Source organism: Bufo bufo, chromosome 4 (genome assembly GCF_905171765.1).
Source record: "Bufo bufo chromosome 4, aBufBuf1.1, whole genome shotgun sequence".
Taxonomy (NCBI): domain Eukaryota; kingdom Metazoa; phylum Chordata; class Amphibia; order Anura; family Bufonidae; genus Bufo; species Bufo bufo.
In genome coordinates, this window is record NC_053392.1 from 423,202,645 (window position 1) to 423,214,936 (window position 12,292).

The 12,292-nt window shown below is 40.9% G+C and overlaps 1 protein-coding gene across 4 annotated transcripts in view; it reads left to right on the top strand.

The window, feature by feature from the left end:
• Nucleotides 1-12,292, top strand: part of LOC120998601 — an 80,952-nt gene that overhangs the window by 45,662 nt on the left and 22,998 nt on the right. For all 4 annotated transcript variants that reach the window (XM_040429318.1, XM_040429317.1, XM_040429314.1 and 1 more), the window contains one exon: nucleotides 2,648-3,112. In XM_040429318.1, coding sequence (XP_040285252.1) covers nucleotides 2,648-3,112 — 465 coding nt within the window. The remainder of the gene's footprint in view (nucleotides 1-2,647; nucleotides 3,113-12,292) is intronic.

Genomic DNA, 12,292 nt, shown 5'->3' on the forward strand with positions numbered 1-12,292 from the left:
AATCGGCACCTAGAGGCTCCGTCCACTCACCCTTTATCTCGCCCAGGTCCCCTTTTCTGCCCGCCCCGCTCCTCTTGATTGATGCCATGGTCCACTACTGTCTTCAGCGCAGGCGCAGTGAGTAAAGGCCGCTCTCCTGATGCCGGCTTCCTCACTGTGATGTAGTCGGCGCAGGCGCTGTGAGGAATCCGGCACCAGGAGCGCATCATTCACTCACTGCGCCTGCGCTGAATACAGAAGTGAACGGCGCAGGCGCGGGATTTCGTCTGCGATGCAGGGAACAGTGACATCAATCAAGAGGAGCGGGGTGGGCAGAACAGGGGACCTAGGCGGGATAAAGCGTGAGTAGACGGGGAGCCTCTAGGTGCTGATTTTACGCCCACATAGCACCTAGAGGCTCATTAGCATATAATAAAAGTGCTTATTTTACAAAAATGGCTGCAGGGACAAATGTTAGAAACATACTGTTATGTAGTGCTGACATTAGCGCATCGCTAATGTCAGCACTACATAACAGTATTTCTGGTGGTAGAAACCCTTTAAACCTAACATTCTCGTCTAGAAATGTTACTCCAGTTTTCCTACTCCACCCTTGTATTGGAGTGAGTTGTATTCAGTGATAAATCTGGAGTGAAACTCATTAACATAGTTAGACACACCCATTTGACTGCACACTTTTCAAAACGGGAGTGATTGGTAAAATCTAAAAAGTTGCAAACATTTTGCGCGAGAGACCCAAAAAGTTGCAAAGCCCCTGTTTTGCAACTTTTTGAAGACAGAATTCTGGAGTTCAGGGCGTGATAAATTCCCCCCCACTGTGTGGATTCAAATAGCCATCCACTTTAAGTCCAGACAATGATGTGGACGATGATTTTCTCCACAAAATAACCAAGAGGGAACTTAGGCTACCTGCATACCACAGCAGGGATTTAGTTGCGGAAAAACCGCAGTGTAGTACAGTACCAGAAATTTTTTTATTAGATTTGACATTTCCTATCTTTTTGCTTGCGGAAATTAACCTGCATTGCAGATTTTGAAATCTGCAGCATGTCAACTGTTTCTGCGGATTTTACTCTTTTTTTAATGCAAGTAACACATGTAGATTTGGTGCGAAAACGCAGGGAAATCCGCACAAAAATCCATGTGGAAAATATGTTTTACAACCCACACCTGTGTATTGGAAGCCTTAGGCTTCGATGCGTGAGTTGAACGCACTGCACCCGCACTAAATCCCGACCCATTCATTTCTATGGGGCTGTTCACATGTGCGGTGATGTTCACGCATCACTTGTGCGTTTGTGTGAAAATCGCAGCATGCTCTATATTCTGCGTTTTTCACGCAACGCAGGCCCCATAGAAGTGAATGGGGTTGCGTGAAAATCGCAAGCATCCGCAAGCAAGTGCGGATGCGGTGCGATTTTCACGCACGGTTGCTAGGAGACCATCGGGATGGAGACCCGATCATTATTATTTCCCCTTATAACATGGTTATAAGGGAAAATAATAGCATTCTTAATACAGAATGCTAAGTAAAATAGCGTTGGAGGGGTTAAAAAAATTAAAAATAATTTAACTCACCTTAATCCACTTGATAGCGCAGCCCGGCATCTCTTTCTGTCTCCTTTTTTGCTGATTGTAGGAACAGGACCTGTGGTGACGTCACTCCGGTCATCACATGATCTTTTACCATGGTGATGGATCATGTGATGGACCATGTGATGACTGGAGTGACGTCACCACAGGTCCTGTTCCTACAATCAGCAAAGAAGGAGACAGAAGGAGATGCCGGGCTGCGCGAGCAAGTGGATTAAGGTGAGTTAAATTTTTTTTTATTTTTTTTTAACCCCTTCAGCCCTATTTTACTATGCATTCTGTATTCAGAATGCTATTATTTTCCCTTATAACCATGTTATAAGGGAAAATAATACAATCTACAGAACACCGATCCCAAGCCCGAACTTCTGTGAAGAAGTTCGGGTTTGGGTACCAAACATGCACGATTTTTCTCACGCGAGTGCAAAACGCATTACAATGTTTTGCACTCGCGCGGAAAAATCACGCGTGTTCCCGCACATTTTCCCGCAACGCCCGTGTGAAAGAGGCCTTAGAAGGGTAAGGCTAGTTTCGCACTAGCGGCAGGGGACTCCGGCAGGCTGTTCCGGCGGGTGAACAGCCTGTCGGATCCTCCTGCTGCTAGTTCACGTGTGCCCCCCGACTGCCACTCCGTCCCCATTGACTATAATTGGGGCGGGGCAGAGTTCCGGTGGCAGCACACACCGAGAGGCGGCCGGACGAAAAGTACTGCATGCAGTACTGCCGCTAGTGTGAAAGTACCCTAAGCTAAAACATCCTACACCAGAAATCTGCTGCAAAGTACGGTACGATACATGTGAATGGTGTTCTAGAAAATCCATCCACATGTAGCTTAAAAAACGAGAATGCCGCAAGTTTTGACCCTTTAATGTATAGCCATAAATCTGCCGTTACTTTGCATCACATGAAAATCTGTGGTGGAAAAATCCCATTTCACCATTGGAAGTACTCCTATTGACACCTTGTTATGATTCTACATCATCATAGAAAATACAGTATGTTCTTTTAATGTTGGAAAGAAGACAATATGATAATTCATAGTGTATTTTTGTAGGTAATTATTACAAAGAAGAAAATGTCTGCAGAGATATTTATGAACCCTGATTTCTTAAAAGAATTTATTGAAATGTACCGATCTTTTCCTTGCTTGTGGAAGGTGAAATGCGCTGATTATTCCAACAGACAAAAAAAAGCCGAAGCATATGAAAAACTGGTAAAACTTTGTAAGACTGTTTGTCCCTCAGCGACTGTAGATCTTATTAAACATAAGATTGCCAATTTGAGAACAGTGTTCAAAAAAGAATTAAAGAAAGTGGAATCTTCAAGAAAATCTGGTGCATCCGGTGATGACGTGTACATACCACGCTTGTGGTACTTTGATCTTCTGAAATTTACAATTGATCAGGAGGAGCACACACAATCTATATCCAACTATCCTGAGACATATGATGTACGTCAAGAGGAAGAAAACACAGATGACAGCCTAGAGAGTGCTGGGGAAAATACAAACATAGCCCAGGTATGAAACTACTGAATTTTGTCACAGAACATTAGGGTATTCAGTGTCCAGAACAAACTGTACTTTGAGGATTAGGCGGCGAGATGTGAATTGAGCTATCGCATGCATGGTCAGTTACTCTGTACTCTGCATCAAAGCTGACTTCTTGGCAGCCTGGTATTACAAGTTAACAGACCAGAAAGAGTTGCTGGCATTCATTTTCCAGCCGCCTTCCGTGTCCGGTAATGAGCACTTCTGCACTTGGCGTTGTGTTCGTTCCATATACCTTATTTCAGTAGTCTAAGGCCTCGTTCACATTTCCATTTTTCACTGACAAAAAATGCGGACCGCACATGTACCCATTGATTTGAATGTGTCTGTTCAAGTATCTGTATTTTTTTTTTACTGACCAGATGGGTCAGTAAAAAAAAAAACTGAGACATGCACTATTTTGGTCTGTGATGTGGACCAAACACGTCTATTGAAGTATATGGGTCCGTGAAAAATTATGGACACAACACGGATGGCATCCTTGTTGCGTCCGTTTTTCACTGAAGACTGATAGAGATGCTTTGGAAATCAATTTTCAGCTGAAAAATGTCCATGAATTACGGATGACACACAGAGGGTAAAAACGGATATGTGGACCCAACACGGATCCTTCAAGGACAGTTTCATGGATGAAACACGGACGCTTTTTTTCACAGAAGTATAACTGACACGGAAATGTAGACAAGGCCCAAGAATTGCATCAAAATCATTGCTGGTACAGTTCCCTAAAAGCGTATAAACCATATGCATTACTCGCTAAGCAAGCTTATGGAACGGTGTTAATTTTATCTTTAACTGCTATGGCAATTCTATTGTTATGCCAATGTTCACTTATTCATTAGATATCGTCACTACAAGACTCCACATTTATTTTAATCAAACTGTTCCCCAAATCGTGCAGTAAGGCTTTGTCCACTTTGCTTCATTTGTGTGCAAACAGATACCAGTAAATTCTGACAGATCCTATTGACTTTAATGGCGTACTTTGATTCTGTTTTTTCTGATGGGTAGAATAGTGCTGCAGCCTACACTGTTCTTGCCATCAAAAATAACAAAGATTGTGTTAGAAACCTTGATGGAGACTCTGAATGCAAATTTGAAAAGGTCCCCTTCATACCATGTTTTGGACATAGAGACGAGGCACACCTCTTTGGTTTGTTTTCTTATTATTAGAAATTATTAGAAATCTATACGGAATGGTGTGAAAGGGTCCTAATTTTTGTCTGATAAAGTCCTGAAAGTGAAAAAAAGATTTATATTCCTTCTTTAGACATATGAATAATAAACTCTGCTTTAGGGCTCATGCACACGACCGTATGTATTTTGCAGTCTGCAAAAAATACAGATGATGTCAGTGTGCATTCCGTATTTTGCAGAACAGAACAGCTGGTCCATAATACAGTACAGTACTATCCTTGTCCGTAATGAGGACAATAATAGGACATGTTCTATTTTTTGCGGAACGAGTCCTTAAGGACCCATGATGTACCGGTACGCCATAACTTCGTATCGGCGATCGCAGCAAACCGCAGGTCAATTCAGACCTGCGATCGGCGGTGCCATCGGGTCCCCATGCGGCTGTAGGGGGGACCCGATGGCATGTAAGGCATCGCTCTGCCTTCCGGTGACGAGCCTGTGAGATGTAGCCCCCTGGATCTGACAGGCCGGAAGCTGTATGAGTAATACACACAGTATTACTCATACAGCCAATGCATTCCAATACAGAAGTATTGGAATGCATTGTAAAGGATTAGACCTCCAGAAGTTCAAGTCCCAAAGTGGGACAAAAAATAAAGTGAAAAAAAAGTTTAAAAAATAAAGGTTTCACCCCCCAAATATTAAGTTTCAAGTAAAAATAAACAAAAACGTCATTTTCCCCAAATAAGGTTAAAAAAAAAGTATACATATTAGGTATCGCCGCGTCCGTATCGACCGGCTCTATAAACATATCACATGACCTAACCCCTCAGATGAACACCGTAAAAAAAATTAAAATAAAAACTGTGCTAAATAAACAATTTTTTTGTCACCTTACATCACAAAATGTACAACAGCAAGCGATCGAAAAGGCGTTTGCCCACCAAAATAGTGCCAATCTAACCTTCACCTCATCCCGCAAAAAATGAGCCCCTACCTGAGACAATCGCCCAAAAAAAAAAAAAAAAACTATGGCTCAGAATATGGAGACACTAAAACATCTTTTTTTTTTTGTTTTAAAAAAGCTGCTATTGTGTAAAACTTATAAAAAAAAGTATACATATTAGGTATCGCCGTGTCCGTATCGATCAGCTCTATAAAAATATCACATTACCTAACCCCTCAGATGAACACCGTAAAAAATAAAAACTGTGCTAAATAAACCATTTTTTGTCACCTTACATGACAAAAAGTGTAATAGCAAGCAATCAAAAAAAGTCACACGCACACCAAAATAGTGCCAATAAAACCGTCATCTCATCCCGCCAAAATCATGCCCTACCCAAGTTAATCACCCAAAAACTGAAAAAACTATGGCTCTCAGACTAAAACATGATTTTTTTTGCTTCAAAAATGAAATCATTGTGTAAAACTTACATAAATAAATAGTATACATATTAGGTATCGCCGCGTCCGTAAGAACTTGCTCTATAAAAATATCACATGACCTAACCCCTCAGGTGAATACCGTAAAAAATTTAAAATAAAAACTGTGCTAAATAAACCATTTTTTGTCACCTTACATCACAAAAAGTGTAATAGCAAGCGATCAAAAAGTCATATGCACCCCAAAATAGTGCCAATCAAACCATCATCTCAGCCCGCAAAAAATGAGACCCTACCTAAGGTAATCGCCCAAAAACTGAAAAAATTATGGCTCTCAGACTATGGAAACACTAAAACATGATTTTTTTTGTTTCAAAAAAGAAATCATTGTGTAAAACTTACATAAATTTAAAAAAAAGGTATACATATTAGGTATCGCCACATCCGTGACAACCTGGTCTATAAAAATATCACATGATCTAACCTGTCAGATGAATGTTGTAAATAACAAAAAATGGTGCCAAAACAGCTATTTCTTGTTACCTTGCCTCACAAAAAGTATAATATAGAGCAACCAAAAATCATATGTACCCTAAACTAGTACCAACAATACTGCCACCCTATCCCGTAGTTTCTAAAATGGGGTCACTTTTTTGGAGTTTCTACTCTAGGGGTGCATCAGGGGGGCTTCAAATGGGACAAAACCAGTGCAGCAAACCTGCCTTCCAAAAACCATATAGCATTCCTTTCCTTCTGCGCCCTGCCGTGTGCCCGTACAGCGGTTTACGACCACATATGGGGTGTTTCTGTAAACTACAGAATCAGGGCCATAAATATTGAGTTTGGTTTGGCTATTAACCCTTGCTTTGTAACTGGAAAAAAATGATTAAAATGGAAAATCTGCCAAAAAAGTGAAATTTTGAAATTGTATCTCTATTTTCCATTAATTCTTGTGGAACTCCTAAAGGGTTAACAAAGTTTGTAAAATCAGTTTTGAATACCTTGAGGGGTGTAGTTTATAGAATGGGGTCATTTTTGGGTGGTTTCTATTATGTAAGCCTCGCAAAGTGACTTATGGGGAATGTAAAGTAATAACTATTTTTGGAGGTATTACTATGTATTATAGAAGTAGAGAAATTGAAACTTGGAAATTTGCAATTTTTAAAAAAAAATTGGCAAATTTTGGTATTTTTTTTCATAATTAAAAAGGAATTTTTTTTAACTTCATTTTACCAGTGTCATGAAGTACAATATGTAACGAAAAAACAATCTCAGAATGGCCTGGATAAGTCAAAGCGTTTTAAAGTTATCAGCACTTAAAGGGAACCTGTCACAGGGATTTTGTGTATAGAGCTGAGGACATGAGTTGCTAGATGGCCGCTAGCAAATCCGCAATACCCAGTCGCCATAGCTCTGTGTGCTTTTATTGTTTAAAAAAAAACGATTTGATACGTATGCAAATTAACCTGAGATGAGTCTGGCCCTGACTCATCTCACGTACAGGACTCATGTCAGGTTAATTTGCATATGTATCAAACCGTTTTTTTTACACAATAAAAGCACACAGAGCTATGGGGACTGGGTATTGCGGATGTGCTAGCAGCCATCTAGCAACCCATGTCCTCAGTTCTATGCACAAAATCCCGGTGACAGGTTCCCTTTAAGGCTGAGTTTACACGGGGAGGTGAACGCATTGCACCCGCACTGAATCTGGACCCATTCATTTCTATGGGTCTGTGCACATGAGCTGTGATTTTCACGCATCACTTATGCGTTGCGTGAAAATCGTAGCATGCTCTATATTGTGCGTTTATCACGCAACGCAGGCCCCATAGAAGTGAATGGGGCTGAGTGAAAATCACAAGCATCCGCAATCAGGTGCAAATGCGGTGCGATTTTCACGCATGGTTGCTAAGATGACAGTCTATTCACTGTATTATTTTCCCTTATAACATGGTTATAAGGGAAAATAATAGCATTCTTTAATACAGAATGCTTAGTAGGTGGTCAATTGAGGGTTAAAAAATAAAAAAATAATTAACTTACCTTCTCCTCTTGATTGCGTAGCTGCCGGTTTTCTAATTACTTCTTTAATCATGAGCTGCCGGCTAAAGGACCTGTGGTGATGTCATATCACATGATCCATCACCGTGGTGATGGACCATGTGATTGAACCATGTGATCTGACGTCACCACAGGTCCTTTAGCCGGCAGCTCATGATTAAAGAAGTAAGAAGAGACCGGCAGCTACGCGATCAAGAGGAGAAGGTGAGTTAATTATTTTTTATTTTTTAACCCTCAATTGACCACCTACTAAGCATTCTGTATTAAAGAATGCTATTATTTTCCCTTATAACCATGTTATAAGGGAAAATAATTACATCTACACAACCCAACCCAAACCTGAACTTCAGTGAAGAAGTTCAGGTCTGGGTACCACAGTCAAAAAAACGCATTGCAACCGCACGATTAAAATCACAATTGGGTACCTACTCGCGCGGGTTTGCCGCAACACATCCGGACCTTATCCGGACTCGCTCGTTTGAACTCAGTCTTAAAGTGACACTGGTCAGATTTGCAAAAAATGGCCAAGTCCTTAAGGTGAAATAGGGCTGAGTCCTTAAGGGGTTAAAGGAACGGGCACACTTGGGGGAGGGGCGGTGAAGTCAGTTTTGCTTGACTCTGCTTTGGCTGCTTTATGCCACATTTATGGAATAACACATGTTTTGATATATTTGTCGTAACTTTTAATCTAACACTTTTGTCTAGAAATGTTACTGCACTCTCCTGAGTAAGATTACGACTTTGAAAAAAATAAAATCTCAGTGATTAATCCAGAGTGAAACAGCTAAACACACCTAATTTCCCACACATTTTTTAAAACTGCAGTCAGTGGTGTAAAAATGAAGAAAGAAAAAAAAAAAAGTCGTAAAAGCCCCCTGTTGCGTTGTTTGTTTTTTTCCCATTTATTTTAAGCCACAATTCTGGAGTAAAGGTGTTTATCCTGCAGGTTTAATGAGTAGATGATGCAGTAGCGGCAGAGTACATGAGCTTTTAAAAGATTTCGTCAGAAAATTTCAACAACATGAGGCGCTCCTAACTTCACATACGGTGCGGATTTTAACTTTGCAGCATGTCAATTCTCGTTACAAATTCCCTTCATAGCATTGCAGAGGTGCAATTGAAGCAAACCTGTAGCATTTCCCAAATCTGCACCAGGTACACTGCAGACTTTCCACTGTGGTAAATATTTCACGGATCCTCCGCATAAGGCCTCATGCACACAACCGTGCCGTTTTTTGCGGTCCGCGGATCCGCAAAAAACAGAAGCCGCCATTGATATAACTGTCTATTCTTGTCCGTTTTGCGGACAAGAATAGGACATGTTATATTTTTTTGGCGGGGCCGCGGAACGGAGCAACGGATGCGGACAGCACACGGAGTGCTGTCCGCATCTTTTGCAGCCCCATTGAAGTGAAAGGGTCCGCGCCAGAACCGCACAATGTGCGGCTCGGACGCGGACCAAAACAACGGTCGTGTGCATGAAGCCTAAGGCATTTCCCTATTACTTGAGCATGTCCCTGGCGGACAGAGATAGAAACACATGCCTACATGTTTCTCTATGTGTGCCACGCAGAAGTGCAGTTAAGTTCACTGTTTATATTATTAAATTTTTTTGTGATCAAGGTAATTTGTCTAAATGTCCAACGCAATATTTCCATTTTGGAGTGATGCATTCTAGGTAAATACTTTTGTTTTGTGCTCCATTATTTTTTTTTTTTTTTTTTGTAAGACCTAATATAATTTGAAAGTGGAAACAATATTTTTTTTAATTTTGTAATTTAAATAAGTATTTTGTGATGGAAAAGGGACAAAAAAAGTTTTCCTTATTTTCTCACTGTTTATTTGATGTAGTTTGTTTGTCCAAATACATTTTGGGCAAAAAATAATCATCTTTCTCGTGTAGCAAACATTTTGGTAAGGCCTCCTACACACGACCGTATGGCTTTTAAAGTATTTTGCGGTCCATTTTTAACGGATCCGTTGTTCAGTTTTTCATTTCCGTTCCGTTTTGCCTTTCCGTTTGTGATCCGTTTTTTGCAGATTGCAAACTGAAACGGAAGCATACAATAATGTTTAGACAGGAAGTACATTATAAAATTGGGCTGGGCATAAAATTTTCTATAGATCTTTCCGCAAAAATGGAACGGATACAGAAGACATACGGATGCATTCCGTATGCATTCTGTTTTTTTGCGGATCCATTGACTTGAATGGAGCCACGGAACGTGATGAGCGGACAATCATCGCGCAACAATGATTTTGCTACTGAGAGAAAAACATGATTTATACTAAAATGAACGCGCTGATTCCAAATATGAACTCTGAATTTGCCTGACACGTCTAGATTTTAAGTTATACATGCAAAGCCTATTCAGTTATAATATTAATGCATTATATTGGAAATATTCCAATGGACATGTCCAGACCTGTCCGGACGCACTCAGGCTGATGTCAGCAGTAAGTATATAAGGCAAGCTGGACAGATTTTGATAAAGTGATCTGTTATAGTGCTATCACTTTTGAAACTTAAGATGGATAAACGCAAATGTGTTAATGATCCAGACAATTTCTGCTACTTATGTGGCAAATACACTACTTATGATCAGCGCAAGAATCTGACAAAGCGAGTGCTTACAAGTATTACTTTGACTAAAATTGAAGATCAAGATAAAAGCTGGGCACCGCATGTTTGTTGCACTGTGTGTTACTCTGGGCAAACGAAGTGGTTGAATGGTAAAGGGAAAGGAATGGCTTTTCCATAACTGTGGTTTGGCGTGAGCAGAAAAATCACCATGCATGGCTAAATTCACCGGATATTCAAAGAGAAACCAGTCACAAATTGTGTATCCTGACTGTGAGTCTTCTCTTAAACCAGTACCACACGATGTAGAGAATCCAGTGCCTGCTCCTCCCACAGCAGGAACGGCAATTTGAACAGACTGTTCTGATCTTGATGAAGATGTTGATTGTCACAATGTATTTCCTGATCCAGAAAAACTAGAGGGTCAGCCGCACTTGCTGAGCCAATCAGATTTAGATGATCTGGTAAGAGATCTGTCATTATCTAAAAGAAACGTCAGAACTTCTAGACTTCAGGAATGGAATTTGCTACAACGAGGCACCACAACTTCACACTTTTGTCATCGACACACCAAGTTAGTTGCATACTATGCAATGGAAAACGATGTCTGTTTCTGTACTGATGTAAATGGTCTTATGATGGAGTTAGATGGTACACATGTTCCCGATGAATGGAGGCTATTCATACTCTAAATTTCCAGAAAATGTTGATCGTGCTGCCTTCTGAGTGTAGAGTTCCATTCAGACCCTTCTTTCCAATGCTCAGGTTATTCCACCTTGTAGCCAAACAATCGGTTACCAGAGGCTGGTGCACTCACGTACACCTGCACCCTAGAGGGAAGTTATAGTACAAATAGTGAAGTTCCACCAGGTAATATCGCAATCAGCAGGTTTTATTCTACTTACAAAGGATCATAAAATTTCAGTCATAAAAACAAATTGCTTTCATCAAAAGTCCACCCAATCCGGGTTTCGCCAGTCCAGCTTCGTCAGGGGCGATAATATCCTCCCTCACAGGTGCAGGATTTATTGAGCCAAGATCCCTCCCAAGGACCGCCCATTAATACAAATTTATTTTTTTCCTTTTTTGGATGTTCAAGCAATAAAAGTAATAAACATAATTCCCAAAGCCCACTAGGGCTAACTGTGTTCTAATATAAAATAAAACAATACATCAACTAAACAGAGCATATAATACACAAGCGCTACCAACCCTCTATTTTCCATTCATGAAAAAGGCACGTACCGACGCTCCGAACACATGACTCTCCCGAGCCAATAACAGCCCACTATATTCACTTCATTCATAATAAACAACGAGCATCCAAGGACAGCGGCAATACACCACCCCCCACCTCCAACTTCCCCCAATAAAGTAACGCCGCAAGAAAGACCAGCTGCTACCTTACATAGATCCACAGCGGCAGCGACACAACCCCTGGCACTTTCTCTTCAATCCACCAGACACGGCTTCAGATCAAACTCCACGTTGAGCCCTGCTGGTTTCAAAGTCCCTAGTCTATATATCCACCCACAAGGGCACTCCAGCATGTAGACAACCCCCATCGTCTCACATGACATGTCGCCTTTGATCTTATGTGTCTGCCCTGCTCTCGATAAAATTTCCTGCAGTTTTTTTTTTCTTTTTGTCCTCTCTGGTGCGGTTCCTGCACACACTGCAGAAACCGCACCAAGTGAACTGATCCCTACTTGGTTTTTTACTTTTCACTATGCAGCTGTGTACCAATGCATCTCGCAGGTTTGGTGCTCTTTTATATAGTACTCTCGGCCGCTCGGGGTTGACCTGCCCCAGCACTGGGTCATTTTTTAGAATGAAACAGTTTTTCTGCAAGGAGTTCTTTAGTGGTCCTATCTGCGTGTTATATTGGGTAAGGAAGGAAAATTTGAAGTCCAACATTTTTATCTCCTTGAATAAGATCAGGAAAGAAGTGGAAGAATGGGATGGGGGGGTTAAGAACCATA